Here is a 15,892-nt window from a genome sequence, read left to right as displayed (position 1 = left end):
GTAGAAGCATGTTGTAATCCGGTTGATGGACAATGCGATCCTGCTAAACTATTTCATTTCTGACAACATATTCTTTTTTCCTTTTCTTTCCTTCCTCCTTCATGCATCTGTCCAGTTTTCCTCGAAGCAAGATGTCATCACAGCAGCCTGTCTGCTGTCTTGGGTGAATCTATAAAATCTTGAGGCATTATTTTTAAAAATAGCAGGGGAGCTAACCCAAGACTCCTGGCCAATACATAACCCTCAATCAGTGCCATCAAAATAGATTGCCTAGTCATTATTGCATTGCAGTTTGTAGGAGAAGGTTGTGTGAAAATTGTCTGCTATGTTTCCTATGTTATAAAAGAGATTGCTCTGCAAAAGTGCATTGCCTTTGGGGAAGCAAAAGGTGCTGTATAAATGCAAATGTTCCTTTCATTGTTTCTAAATCATCTGAGCAATCAGCCTCCATCGCAGTGAATTCCACTGTCACATTCCTACCAATCTATGGGTAGGAAGGCGGCACGGTAGCGTAGCGGTTAGCGCGATGCTATTACAGCGCCAGCGATCGGGGTTCGATTCCCGTTGCTGTCTGTAAGGAGCTTGTACGTTCTCCCGTGTCTGAGGGGGTTTCCTCCGGGTGCTCCGGTTTCCTCCCACATTCGAAAGACGTACGGGTAGGTTAATTTGGGGGTTTAAAATGGACGGCGCGGACTCGTTGGGCCGAAAGGGCCTGTTACCATGCTGTAAATAAAATTTAAAAATTTAATTTAATTTATAGAGGTTCCTCCTGAATCCAGACACAAGAGACTGCATATCCTGGAATCTGGAACAACAAACAATCTGCTGCAGGAACTCAGCAGGTCGAGCAACATCTGTGTGAGGAAAGGAATTATCGACAGTTCGGCTGCATATGCAGCATTTCGACCCGAAACATCGACAGTTTCTTTCCTCCCACAGATGCATCTCGACCCGCTGAGTTCCTCCAGCAGATTGTTTGTTGTTTTCTCCTTGAATTCCTTTTGCATTTAAGTTGCCATGTGATATGGGAGATTATTCTGAAATACACTGCTCCACATGAACCATCCAGTCTAAATCCTTTCTTCACTGCTTTCCCACAACGCAGTCTCTAAAATGGCACACAGTGCTTCAACTGTGCCACAGGCTTTGAACAAGCTTGGTACTACTTTCTGCTCATTGAAGTCCATAATATAAAAGCAAAGAGATTCCATGGGCCTTTTGCTTAATCATCAACTTTCTTTGCTTAATTTTAATAATCTACCTATCTGAATATTCAGTTTCTTTTACTTTAGTTGAAAACTTACTTCTTAGGGAGCATTTCTTCTTTCTCTAGGCTTAGTTTCTTTCTTTTTACAGACAGGATGTATCCATTAGCCCTTTGTGATCTTCAGGGGAAGAACAGGTCAGTCATTCCGTGTCTCTTGTGATGTGAATCTGGCTCTGACAGAGTGTGCTGGACGTCTCTGACTGTATGTGCCTGGGGGTCTCTGACAGTGCATTATAGAGTGCTGAATTCCCTGATAGGATGCTTCTGAAGGTGTGTGGCCAAAGCCACAGCCAAATGTGCCTGAACCCCTGGTACACGTGCCAACCCCTGGGGATCCTGTTCCCTATTCCTTGACAATGGCTGTACAAATCCCTGGCGCATGCACCTGATGCTAAAAATTCCTGAGCTCACTGGTCTGGTCTCAACATTCAATTAAGAGTGAGAGATAATTCTAATTCTTAACCTGATGAATCAAAAATCTATTTCAGTCCCTGGCTTTCTTGGAAGTGAGTTTTTAGATTTAGATTTTAGTGATGTTCCACAACAGGCAGCATTATGAGCACAGAGACAGAGAAGGAGATGGATGGCAGTGTTGGAAATAGCTTAAACTACATCATTCTCTCATTCCCACACAAAAATCAACCCTCCACTGAATCTCATTCCAGCAGGAACTTGGCTGACTTAACGTTAACTCTGCCTGTTAATTGGTTCATTGCCCTGGTCATATCACCCTACACCACTTAGCACTATCTGGAGCTTGAATGCTAAATGGGGGTCTGACAGTGAGTCTCATAAATTATGAAAATCAACTGCTATAATTAACAGCAAATCAAACATCAGCTGTCACAGATTTCCAGAACAGGAATACCTTAACTGATTGCTTGGGAGACCTAATGAAGTGAAACAAATAGAAAACACTCAAATATCAGTCTCCAGTGCAATGTCACACTTCCAACAATGACACTGCCCAGCTCAGTGGGGACTTTTAACTTGGATGTTATTTTTCCTGGGGATTTGCTGCAGTTCAGCAACAGTTGTAATGTTAAATTGCTATTGTCTCTAGTTTAGTTTATAAACCTTTAAGACTTTGAAATATCTTTTCATCGAAAAATACTTGTATCCGTTTTTTTCTCAGCTCTTCCCTCCCGAATTGTTGATCCTTCGTTTTAATTGTTTTGACTTTTGTGGCCCTGCTTTCAACCACCTCTGTCCCAACTTCTGGAACTCCCTCCCTAATCCTCTCTGTCACTCTTTTCTCAAGCGGACTGCTTATCTTTTAGCCACCTGTCCTAATACTGCCTTATGAGGCCTGGTGTTAGCTTTTACTGATACAGCTCCTGTGAAGCACCTTGAGACAATATACTGTTTGTACTATGTTTTAGTACATTAACAGTGGAATATAAGTAAATATTGACCCATTGCTGCTTTCTCTCATTGGTCATCAGCTGGGTAGCTCACACACATGGTGGGAATACAAATATGAACCTTAAAAAGCAAGCATTAGAGGGATAATTGAGGGTGCAGGGAGAGGGACTGAGCAATAAACCGAAGTACAGCTTGATTACTGTCAAACATTCTAAACTTGCACTTACAGCTCACTCATCAGAGATGAATTTCCTTGCCTTTTCTGGAAGCTTGATGTGTGCCATCTTTCCTTCATTACAATACTGGTTATGTTTCATTGGCTGCAAAGCATTTTGGGCACAGCCTCAGAGTAAAGAGACATCCCTTTAAAGCTGAGATGAGGAGGAATTTCTTCAGCCAGAGGGTGGTGAATCCGTGGAATTCATTGCCACAGTGGGCAGTGAAGGCCAAGTCATTGGGAGTATTTAAGGCAGAGATTGATAGGTTCTTGATTGGTAAGGAGGTAAGGGTTACGGGGAGAATGGAGTTGAAAAAAAAATCAGCCATCATTGAATGGCGGAGCAGACTTGATGGGTCGAATGGCCTAATTTTGTTCATATATATTATGGTCTTATGGGATGTCCTGAGGTTATGAACCACAAACACAACTTTTGCTCCTTTCTTCAGTCTCAGAAGCACCAATGTTAATTCAGGTCGTCATTGTCCCAACCCAGTTTAAGGCTGTAACCAAGACCAACTAGCCCAGCAATTAAACTTTCTAAAACTTCTTAACTTTCAAAGCCAACACATCAATAGAAATTGATTTTCTGACAACTTAAAAAGGATGAGAAACAATATGATGCCAGAGCAACTCAGCAGGCCAGGCAGCATCTGTGGAGAAAAGCAGGCAGTCAACGTTTCGGGTCAGGACCCTTCATCTTTGTTTCGCTAACTTCAAAAGGAAGTCACTGTAAAATGTCCCAGGGCTAAATCATACTTCTACCTGGTCTTATCCAGGCCAGTCACCTGGATAATGCTGTTTGTCTTGGTGCTTTTGGGCTGCAGAGAGGAAATTTTCCTGATCCCTAGTTCATGACACCCTCCAGTGTAAGTGTGAACAGTAACTATCGCCTTTAGTGGAAGGTCACACTTGAGACATTTAACTTAACATTTTCAAAGGGATGTGGGCATTGCTGGCAGGATTGGCACTTATCACCCATCAACAATTGTCCTTCAGTGGCCTGCAAGGTGGGATTTAAACCGTTGTCACCAAATCATCCATCTGGGCCACTGGACTGCTTACCCAGTTTTACAACTGAATTTGAGCAACACACAAAACGCTGGAGGAACTCAGCAGGGCAGGCAGCATCTATGGAGGAAATGTTGACTGTCCATTTCCCTCCTGACCGTCTGAGTTTCTCCAGCTTTTTGTGTGTTGCCCCAGACTTCCAGCATCTGCAGTCTCTTGTGTCTCCTTACAACTAAACTAGCTGGGACTCTGATCTACCGCTGAGGATATGGTGGGTTGTCAGAAGTGCCACTTTTCTGGATGAAATGGTAAACTAATGCCCTGTCTGGAATAAAAAACAGAACACTGGAAGAGCTCAGTAGGCCAAGCAGCAAGTACGGAGGCAAGAGGTGTAAGCCGATGTTTAGGGTCGAGACCTTGCGTCAGGACTGAGAGGGAAGAGAACGATTGCTAATATATAGCAGTATGAAACGGGGGGGGGTGGGTTGAAGGGGGCTGGGCGGGATAGAGGCTGTTAAATGCGGAAGGGATGATGGGCAGATGAAACCAGGTGGGAGGGTGGGGGGGATGGAAGAGGTCAATAAAAGGAGAAGAAAACTAGGTTAAAATTAGATTAAATGTTTCCAGCATTACAACTCTAACTGTACTTCATGGCCGTAAAGTGATCAGGGATCTCCTGAGGTTGTAAAAGGTGCCATATGGATAGCCCCCTGGAACATAGAAGAAGACTTAAATCACACATTGGAAGTATTTAATCTAATTTTCACCCAAAAAGATCTCTTGGACAGAAATAAGCTCAAAGATCCAGTAATTTGTTTTGGTGATGTTGACTGAGAGATAAATGTCTTTTAGGATACCATAGAGACTCCTTGAAATAATCCAATGGGATATTTTACTTTTACTCAAAAGGTTAGATAAGGCCATGGTTTAAAACTTCATCTAGAAAGATGGCACTTCTGACAGCCTACACTCTTCCTCATCGCTTGACTGGAATACCAGCTTAGATTCTGCACTGAAGTGATATGGTTTAGCCCGGATGGACATGCTAGAGACATGTTCAAGTCCCACACTGCCAGCTGGGGAATTTGAATTCTGGTAATTGTATAAAAGTAGAATTAAAGGCTGGTATCAGTGATGGTGACAATAATGCAGCTGCTGCTTCTGCATCAAACACAGTGTAAGTCTGTACTGGAAATCCTTGCCCAAACCATTCCACTGTTGTGACAGGTTGCAAGAACTGAATGAGACAGAAAATCCATCTGCTGGCTCCTGTGACCAGGCTGAAAGGCAATATTATTTTGATTTTGATTCCAAAGCGTTCTTGTGGGCCTCAAAGGGTTAAGGGGCTGACAGCGAGAAGTACAAATTGCCTGCTCGGTTACACACTTGTAAAAGGGAATTGGAAAATCTTTAAAACCAACAGTCAAATCAATGGCAGCATTGAGCATTCATTCTTGTTAGAGCTGCCTGTTTTACCATGCCCTGAAGCTTTGTGAAGTTGGGCAAAGGTTGGTGAGGGGGCAACTTCATACACAAAATCTCCTGGGAGACTGTGCAAAATACCTCCAGGAAATCCATCTGGTCCCCCCAACTCAAAGAAAAATAATCCACATTGTAAGAACATGCAGTCCCTGCTCACTGTAGGAAGTAAGACTTCTAGTGCAATCTGAGCAGACTCTACCTTTTGGGCAGTGTAACACTTCGACAGACTTGCATCCCATTAAATCTGAAACAGCATCAGCTTTGCCTTTGAATCACACAGTCCTTGTGGAGGAAACTCCCCACTCTTCCCACTGTCATGCATAGCCATGAGTCCCCAACATCAACACCTGCCACTAACAGCCAGGGCTAGTGGCTGTCACTGGACCCCTGGCCTTCTGGCACAGCTCCTGTTCCTCTTGTCTGGCCAGTCAGTGGATCTGGCCTGGTTCGAGCAAGATTCTTGGAACCATTACGTTAATTTTGCCCTGCTCGGCCATATCACCACACACACCAGCCTTGCCCCTTTAAAATCGGGGGTCACTGTCTTTATTATGGGCTATTTAAGAGTGAGCTGTGAGTGGGTTTTTGCTATGCTTTTGCAGCCTCAATGGGATATCTCTCCCGTAAAGTCTCCCGTTTAAAGCTTTTCTTTTGTAAAGAAGCAATCACTCTGCCTGTTTCAAGTACTGTGTGTGCATATGGAGACACAAGAGACTGCAGATGGTGGAATCTGAAGCAACAAATAACCTGCTGGAGGAACTCAACGGGTCAAGCAGCATCTGTTGGGGGGCATAGAAATTGTTGACGTTTCGGGTATGTATGCAGAAACCAGAATATCAGCACACATGCTGCAAGACAGCCTCGGGTATCAATCCTGGGTTGGTTTACTGGGCTTGCTAGAATAGCCTGAGAAACATAATCTCATGGAACAAAGGCCTCTCCTAACAGTGACTGGAAACACTCTGCACCAAGACTCACCCATTATTCACTCTCAAGCTGCAAAAGTGTTGCCAGTAAGGCTGCATTTACTGCACATCCTTGCTGCTGCCTTAATGTCCCTTGTAATGATTTGATATGAGTGAATGCCTTTTGAGGCCAATTCACAGAGCAGTTAAGATTCAACCACATTGGTGTAGAATTGGAGTAACATAAAAGATTGAAGGAATGCAAACTTCCTTCCTCAAAGGTCATCAGTGAACTAGTTAGGATTTCACAACAGTTTGGCAGTTTCATTGACAGTTTGGTGACAACTTTTTTTTTAATTCTAGCCTTTCAAAGCAAAATTCAACTTCTTAAACTAGTGGTTTGAACTCAGATACTCTGGGTATCAGTCAAGCAACATAATTCTGACTTTTATACCAAATTTATCTTTAAATTCATTTGATGTCAACACTTAACTCAACTTTCCTAACTTCAGCCACACTCATCCTTCTCACCCATTTTCAACATATTGTCTGGACAATGTGCAGACTCACCAACTGTTCCCTTATCCTTATTGCCCATTCCACATTCAGCAGGTCATCCCCAGCAATTTCCATCACCCTCAGCGAGACTCTACCATCAGATACATCTTCCTCTCTCCTCCTCTCTTTCAGTGTCTAAAGAGACACTCTTTCCACAGATGCTGCCTGACCTGATGAGTTTTTCCAGCACTTGGAGGCACACGAGACTGCAGATGCTGGAGTCTGGAGCAACAAACTATCTGCTGGAGGAACTCAGCGGGTCGAGCAGCATCTGTGGCAGGAAAAGGAATTGTCGATATTTCAGGTTTCCAGCATTTTCTGCTTTTATTTCAGATTTCTAGCACCTGTGTTTTTTTAACAAATGGAATAAAACTGGGACTGCAAACACTGCCTGAAACTACTTTCATAAGACCCAATGACAAGGATCTCTGGGTTTCACCCGTCTCATAGGACACAAGATATGAATGGGACATAGGGTTTGGGGGCTACAATACGTAAGCGGCAAATCAAACCTTCCTTTGCTGAGCGTGTGGTCACCCCAATCAAACAATAGATCACATCTCACATCCTGCCCTTGAAACAAATTGGATGGTGTTATCATTGATATAAGTTCCCGCTCTATAAAGATCACACAGTGGCTTATAACCTCAAACTATATTTATAAATGTTAAGCAAGAAGAAGCAGCAAATCAGCCACCGGAGATAATTAATGATATCATTGATTGCAATGGAAATAAAAATGAAGAGAGGTGTAAGCCTGACTCACTGTTGAGCTAGGTCAAGATGTGTTTCATGAGTTGAGCTGTAGCATTAATAACACAGCACCATTGAGATGAGAGAGTTCAGTAGAACCTGGACATTTGCAGATGCTGTGCCACATACCTCGCTTGTCCAGTTTCAGTTTCCAACAACATGTGATGTACTTCCTTCAAGCCCAAGCGAGAAATGCACCTCCATCTGCGTTTTTGTTCTCTTAAAATTATACCAACCCAGGGACAATACAGGCAGACTCTAGTAACTCAGGACTCAGAACAGGCAGACCATACTGACACAGGGATCAGTACAGTCCAATCACGCTGACCCAGGAGCCAATACAGGCAGACAGACTAACCCAGGGGTCAGTACAGGTGCAGGAGCCAGTACCGGCAGGCCACATTGACCCAGGGGCCAGTACAGATAAGATATCTTTATTAGTCATGTGTACGTCGAAACACAGAGCAAGATGCATCTTCTTTGCGTAGAGTGTTCTGGGGGCAGCCCGCAAGTGTTGCCACACTTCCGGTGCCGACACAGCATGCCCGCAACTTTCTAACTGGTACGTCTTTTTGGAATGTGGGAGGGAACCAGAGTACCCAGAGGAAACCCACACAGACACACGGAGAACGTACCAACTCCTTACAGACAGTGGCCTGAATTGAACCTGAGTCGCTGGCGCTGTAAGAGCGTAACGCTAACCGCTACACAACCATGCCAGACAAATCATGCTTCAGAAACACCATACGTTACACTCCATTTTTTGGAATTCAACTCCAAGAAACGAGTTTGGAAATGAGAGTTCCATGTGCACACAGTACTCCTTCACAATTAGCTTGAACAGCATAGGTTGCATTTCTGCCTCAAAGACTTCTGCCCTTCTTTAATGACGTGGGTTGTCTCCCTGTGCCCACCCTGCTACTGCTCTTGATGCAAGACAACAGGTCCTTGGCAGATCTTGACAGTGGACAAGAGGGCAATGGTAAGCCCATGTCTTTTTATTTATTTAATAAAATGCAGACTTCATTGATTTCATGATGTGTTTTATATATTTTAGTATTTGAAGTCTTCGGAGACCAGAATTAGTAAAATGTCAGTTAATATTTGTGTGAAACCTTTTGGTTTCAAGAGATATAAATTTTATGGTTTTAGGAACACTGACACACTAATTGCCTTTGAATTCTCTTGTCTTCAAGCTGAAAGGTACCTTATTAATAGCTGACATTTCATTTCACTGAGATTTCATCTTAATGTGTTCCTTAACCACCCTACCACCATTTACTGCATGAAAGGCTACTCTTAAAGGTTAAAGCAGAGTAAAAGCTGGGATTTAGATAAGAAATTGGTTGAAGTAAAAAGAGCATTGGATGTCTGTGGTAGTGCTTTGTTAGTGATTAAGAGCCACCCGAACTATAACCAGTGGCACAGTGCCTCACAGCTCCAGTTAGCCCAGTTCCATCTTAAATTCTGATGCTGTCTGCGTTGAGTTTGCACATTCTCCCTCTGACTGCATGGATTTTCCCCAGGTGCTCCAGTTTCCTCCAAAATCCAAAAGACATTGAACAGCACAGACAGGAACAGGCCCTTTGGCCCATAATGTTGTGCCAAACTAATTAAACTAGTAATTAAGTGCCTAATTAAACTAATCCCTTCTGCCTACACAACGTCCATATCCCTCCATTCTCTGCACATCCATGTGCATACCTAATAGCCTCTTAGATGCCTCTATCATATTTGCCTCTACTGCAACCCTTGGCAGCACATTCCAGGCATCGACCACTCTCTGTGTAAAAAACTTGCCCCACACATCTCCTTTGAACTTACCCCCTCTCACCTTAAATGCATGCCCTCCGGTATTAGACATTTCGACCCTGGGAAAAAGATGCCGGCGGTCTACTCTATCTATGCCTCTCATAATCATATAACCTTCAATCGGGTCTTCCCTCAGCCTCCACTGCTTCAGAGAAAACAACCCAAGATTGTCTCACTTCTCCTCATAGCATGTGCTCTCTAATCCAGGCAGCATCCTGGTAAACCTCTTCTGCACCCTCTCCACAGCCTCCAGATGAGGCAACCAGAATTGAATGCAATACTCCAGATGCGGCCTAACTAAAGTTTTATAAAGCCGCAACATAACTTTCTTGAACTAAATGCCTGAACTACTAAAGGCAAGTATGCCATTCGCCTTCTTTACTACCCTATCAACCTGCGCAGCCATGCTTGGAGACATGCTTGCCGTCATTGGTCAGGGCACTGAGTACAGGAGTTGGGACATCATGTTCCAACTGTACAAATCACTGGTGAGACCATACCTGGGAGCATTGTTTGCCCAGTGATAGGAAGGAAGTCATTAAGCTGGAAAGGGTGCAGAAAAGTTTCATATTGCCAGATTGGAGGTCTTGAGTTCTGAGGAGACGCTGGATCATCTGGGACTTTTTACCCTGGAGCATAAAAGGCTGAGGAGTGATTTTATAGAGGTATATAAAATCATGAGAGGCATAAATAAGATGAATGGTCACAGTATTTTTCCCAGCGTAGGGAAGCTAAAACTAGGGGGCATAGATTTAAGGTGAGAGGTGAAAGACTTAAAAGGGACCTGAGGGGCAACTTTTTCACATAGAGGGCGGCAAGATAAGATAAGATATCTTTATTAGTCACATGTACATCAGAACACACAGTGAAATACATCTTTTGCGTAGCGTGTTCTGGGGGGCAGCCCACAAGTGTCGCCACGTTTCCGGCGCCAACAAAGCATGCACACAACTTCCTAACCCGTACGTCTTTGGAATGTGGGAGGAAACCGGTGCACCCGGAGGAAACCCATGCAGACACAGGGAGAATGTACAAACTCCTTACAGATAGTGGCTGAAATTGAACCCGGGCTGCTGGTGCTGTAATAGCGTTATGCTAACCGCTACGATGAGCTGCCAGAGGAAGCTCTAGAGGTGGGTACAATTACAACGTTTAAAAGACATTTAGACAGGTACAAGAATAGGAAAGGTTCAGAAAGATATGGTCCAAACATAGGCACGTGGGACTAGCTCAGATAGACAACTTAGTCGACATGGATGAGTTGATACTAAGCCTGTTTCCATGCTGTATAACTCTAAGACATGGATTAGTAGGTTAAATGGTCACTGTAAATTGCCCAGTTGGAGTAGATGGGGACGTGGGGAGAAGAAAGTGGATGACAGTAGGATTGGTGTAAATGAATGCCTGATGGTCAGTATGGTGCTGGTGAGCTGAAGGGCCAATTTCCTTATGAAAACAGTGTTCTAAGCGCATATCTCCTGAGACCTGTTCAGACTGTCCGACAGGAAGGCCTCTTTTCAAGCCTCAGATGTTGTATGTTCTTGAAGTGGCTGTGATAATTTTAGGTTGATTTACTGTATTTCTTAATCAGGAGCCAAATATAGGTCAGCAACCACAGACGTTATAGTTGAATGACACTTACTCCAAGCTAAATATGGAGGCAGCAAGTTTTGGAAGGTCTTAAATTCATGGAGAGTAAAACAATGGAGAGTGGGATGGAATGCTTTGGAATAGGCAGGTTTAGAGGTGACAAAGGCATGGATGAGGGTACCAGAGGCTGCAAGGTTATTAAAAGTGGAAGTACATGGTCTTGGTAATGGCACTGACTTGAGTCTGGGAGCATGCGTGAAGAGTGCAACTGATAAGCACAGCTTATTATGTGGAACTCCACAGAGTAATGAGATTTTTTTCCTTGTAATGTTAAATGTCAGTACTGTTGGAGGAAAACCAAGTCAAGTCTTGGGGCTGAATCATTTCTAAACATCGCATCACTGATCTACTGGAGTCGGAGTACTGGTTAAAAATTGATTCAAAGGAGAGCAGCCATTTATGGGAAATCATTCATCAAATAACACTGTGGGATTCATTCAAAGGTATATGGGTTATTTGAACTGCAGACCTCCCTGGTTTCAAAGTTTGAATTTATCTCCATATTATTTTTCTGCACATTTAAGTACCTGTGATCCCATAGCAGTTCTATCCAATGTCCCATCCAATGGTTATCTCAGCCGGTTAGAATTCGCTGCCTGTAAATTGGTTTCTGTGTCTTCAACATTGCAGCAGTGACTACACTGCAAATGTGTTTAGATGAGTGTAAACGTTTTAGGAGTGTCCTGATGTTATGAAAGGTGCTTTGCAAGTGCAAGTTTTTCATTCCTTTTAAGAACTAATACGTAGCATGTTGCAATGAAGATAGGATTGTGAATGGCATTATTGGTACAGGCTGCAAAATGGAGAGCAGCACAGTTATCACATTTAATATAATTGCAACATTTCCCTCCCCCAACACTTCCAGTCCTCTTGAAGACAGCTCAACTTTCCATGCTCCTGTTCCATGTCTGCTGGCAGCTGCCTCTTCTTCTGAGGGTCCAGTCTCCATGTTTGAGCTTTAGTCAGGAAATATTTGGCAGGCTACATATACTTTGGATTATTACAGCAATCTCTTTACCATCTCTCTCCTCCAGCTCCAACACCACCTGTGTGATTCAGTTTCTCTGGATATCCACACTATCACAGACATTCCCTTTGTTCTATTCATCCCTCCCTCTTCTCTGCAACTTAAAACATGTTTGTTTTCTAACTTTTCCCAGATCTAACGAAAGGTCATTTATCTGAATTATTAACTTTGTTTCTCTCTGCTTGAGTATTTCCAGATTTTTTGGTTTTACTTCAAACTTCCAGCATCAACACTTTTCTTGTTCACTTCTTGACAACTATTCTGGGCCCTGTAATCAGCCAGGATATACAAATCCAGTGCTAGTCAACCATTTCCTATACTGTGGGTGATTCCCTCCTCCTCTGAAGCCCAGGGGCAGAAGGCCATTAGCAGAGTCCTATCATATACATACTGGACAAATATTGATCGCTGCGGAAAGATCATCAGCTTGGTCTGCTTGAAGCTCACAGGTCTTCCAGTGCAAGGAGATGTCCGCAAGGAAATGTCGATGATTGACACATTCCAAGGTGCAGGAATATGTACTGAGGGACGCACTGAAGCTTGGTGCAGCCACTGGAAAAGCTCTATGGAGAAAGACCACACTCTAGGGTCCTGCTGTCACTGGACATTGAGGAGTATGGAAAGTTGTGTAGCAGTCTCGCAAACTTTTCACTGGTGGGAGATTTAAGGATGAAAGGGAATGCTTTAAATTGCCTGATACAGTGAATGAAGAAAATAACATGCCCTGATGGTATTTACTATATATATTTTGAATAAAATATACTTTTGGAAAAGAAATATACAAATTAGTGTCTGTGCAGTATTTTACTATGGTATCTCAACCCTGATCGAGCTGATATCAAGGACTTACCCTACAGTCATTATGAATGGCGTGTGATGGTCATGTGCAGTTATTGACTGAGGAAGGATTTGATGATAGCACTTTTACATAGATTCTGGTCATTGACATATAGGAAAAGTTGGAATTCTATATCTTGAAATGGAGAATGAATTTGTTCAGATTTTTCACTCCTGAGCAGTCCTGGAATTGGGAAACTCGTCCCACTTACTGTCCTAAAGCTACAAGAAACCTCGAAGGACTGTTGAGAGTTAAAATGGCTAACCTCTGAAAACAGGCACGAGCAGTTAGCCTGCTGTTATTATGCGCCCACTCATTTTGCAGCAGCAGATAAAACTGGTGGTATTCTTCAATTGCTGCACAGAAGCAGAGGGTCCGACACAGTGAGTGGTGAGGCTGAACTCCTAAAAGGGGAGGTCCACTGTGGCTACAAGGAGCGGCAGTGTCATTTGCAAAGTGAATCTGATACTTTGAGGAAGGCAAGAGAACCAGGGTCACCTTATAAACGATCCACACACTCACATGCCTCTATTATTGCCCATCACACTACCTTGAACATATTAAAAGGCAACCATAGTTTGCACGCTTTGAGATAACATGCAGGCTGCACTAGTAGTAGCAACAAGTTTCCCTCTCTGAAGACTTACTGAACGAGTCAGGTTTTTAATGACAGACTTCTTGTTTCTGTTTTCTGGTGCTCCAATACATTTACTCCTTTAATTTAATACAATTAGCCAGATGGCCATATTGGGATTTAGTGCATGATCTATGGGTTCCCAGGGCAGTACCACAACCACTAGACTACCAATGCACACAGCTATTAACAGTTAAGGAATATCAAGCAAAGTCTTCTCCTTACCTGGTCTTGTGTACTCATCAGCCTCCCTGTGAACCAAGTCTTTGACCCTGTTTCCATACAGGAGCCTGGTATCGTGATCATAGGCTTTAAGAGTCTCACTGGAACTGTAGGATTTCTGTGTCGGAACCCGGCAGTCGTCTTTGTCTACTGATGAACTTGTGTAGCGCCTCTCTTTATCGCGTCTGTTTTTTGTGAGGGAGCAGTAAGGCCTACGTTCTTTCACATCCATACTTCAGGCATTATGTGTCCAGCCTTCCACTGTTTCACTCGAATCTTGTCTCAATGCTCAATTCAGGAAGACCTGGACAAGACAGAACAAAGAAAAAAACAATCACTTAAATATATATCCAATGACACGTATGAGAGAACTAACGGCTTGTTTCCTTGTAACAGACTGATTAGCTTGGTTTACTATATGAAGAACTGAGATCCAAAAGTGGAAATGGCTTTTTAAATGCCTATTATAAGCTGCAATGTCTCTTTGTTCATTTCTATGGCAGCATAATCTTCTAGGTGATAAGGATCAGATGAACAATTAACAGACTATTATTCACAGAGAATACAGTCAAAAATGTAGTTTCACAGTTTATTCTAGTAATATTTCCTTAAGTACTCTTCCAACAGAATAGCCTGTGGAAAGAAGTACTTACAGAAAGAGACGATGGAAGGATGTCAATCCAAATTATTGTCAGAGACAAGAGAAAGCAGCTTGTTCCCAGCAATGCCTCCTGAACAAAACGTGATGAAGGGATTGGAAAATAAGACCCAGATAAAGAAGATCCAGTGTTCCCTACGTCCATCCAAGCTTCTGTTCCAATCCCAAGTCTAACCTGAATCCAAATAACCCCAACTCCAGACAAAAAGTCAGCAGCATGCTTCAGCCCCAACCCTGTGAACAGGAACACCAGGGAGGTGATGAGGTGGAGTGCCCAGTTATTCCTGCCTTCAGTTTACACTCTTCATCTGCTCACAGGAAGTCTTTGGCTCTTATAACCCTTGCACTTCAGCTGTTGGAGCAAATCTGTGAGCAGAGGTACTCAGACACATGGCACTCAAATAATGGGCCAGATCCACTGACTAGATGTGCCATTCATGCTGCCTGCACACTTGGACTTCCTCTGACTGCAAAGGACCGGACAAGCTGATCTACTGTATCATGGGGCAAGGTGGGCTTGGAGTAGTGACTATGCCTCAGCATCATCCCTTTGGGTTTGCACCTGACCTCCAGCCCATCTTGGATTCTGAGCATGTACGGAGGTTCAAAACTTGCTGAGGGCCAAGTGGCTGACAGCCACTGCTTCTCTAAGGACTAGCCGTCTGTTAATCAGCTTAACTTGGCCATCATAAGATAAATATTATAACATGGGTATGTACCACATGAGCAGATGCCAAGAGACACATCCTGCAGTGGGCAAACTAACTGCTCTTGCAGGCATAACAACAGTGACTGCATTGCAGCATAATTAATTATACATGAAATACCTTGAGATGTTACAGAGAAATGAGATATAGTGAAGTCTTTCAAGTTCTTTACCCCATGCATATACATTTTGTAGGTGGCCATCTTCTGAAGAAAATTGTAAAATCTTCATTTCAGCCATGATGAAAATTATTCTGATTTCTTCCAAGAGCCATCCAAATAACAACTAAATGCCCTCTTATAGCAATATCACTCACTTCATTTATGACCTGATTCTACCTTCAGTTTTCCAGCTAAACCTCCAGAAAGACCCGCACATGCATGACTTCATGTGTATCTATTCCCATAACAGATATCACACTCTTTCAATCTTCTGATCTACTTAAGCTACCAGTTTAAATGTTCAATCTTTCCACATCAGCAATCTCGACAAGTCTAATACCTGTCGCTGATTACCCTGTACTCAGAGCCTTTAACTGCTCTCACCCACTATCACTTCCTAATTCCTCTCTCCCCCAGACAGAGTACTTTCTTTCCAAACCCCAACTTTACCTCTGGGTTGAGAGAGCCTACCTTATTATAACATCTGAGATTTGACTATCTTGTACCAGTCCAGACATACAGTGAATTATGTTGTTGAGCACTCAACACCCAATGTTTAGGAATAATTTCAAAGGCTTCAAACAACACCAACTTGTACTTGGGCGGCACGGTAGTGTAGTGGTTAG

At 43.1% G+C, this 15,892-nt stretch overlaps 1 protein-coding gene across 1 annotated transcript in view; it reads right to left on the bottom strand.

Annotated features, from left to right (window-relative positions):
* Positions 1-15,892, bottom strand: part of tenm3 (teneurin transmembrane protein 3) — a 712,909-nt gene that overhangs the window by 440,484 nt on the left and 256,533 nt on the right. The window contains exon 4 of the mRNA XM_052020035.1: positions 13,745-14,045. Coding sequence (XP_051875995.1) covers positions 13,745-13,973 — 229 coding nt within the window. The 5' untranslated portion in view covers positions 13,974-14,045. The remainder of the gene's footprint in view (positions 1-13,744; positions 14,046-15,892) is intronic.

Source organism: Pristis pectinata, chromosome 7 (assembly GCF_009764475.1).
Source record: "Pristis pectinata isolate sPriPec2 chromosome 7, sPriPec2.1.pri, whole genome shotgun sequence".
Classification (NCBI taxonomy): domain Eukaryota; kingdom Metazoa; phylum Chordata; class Chondrichthyes; order Rhinopristiformes; family Pristidae; genus Pristis; species Pristis pectinata.
This window is presented reverse-complemented; position numbering and strand designations above follow the sequence as displayed.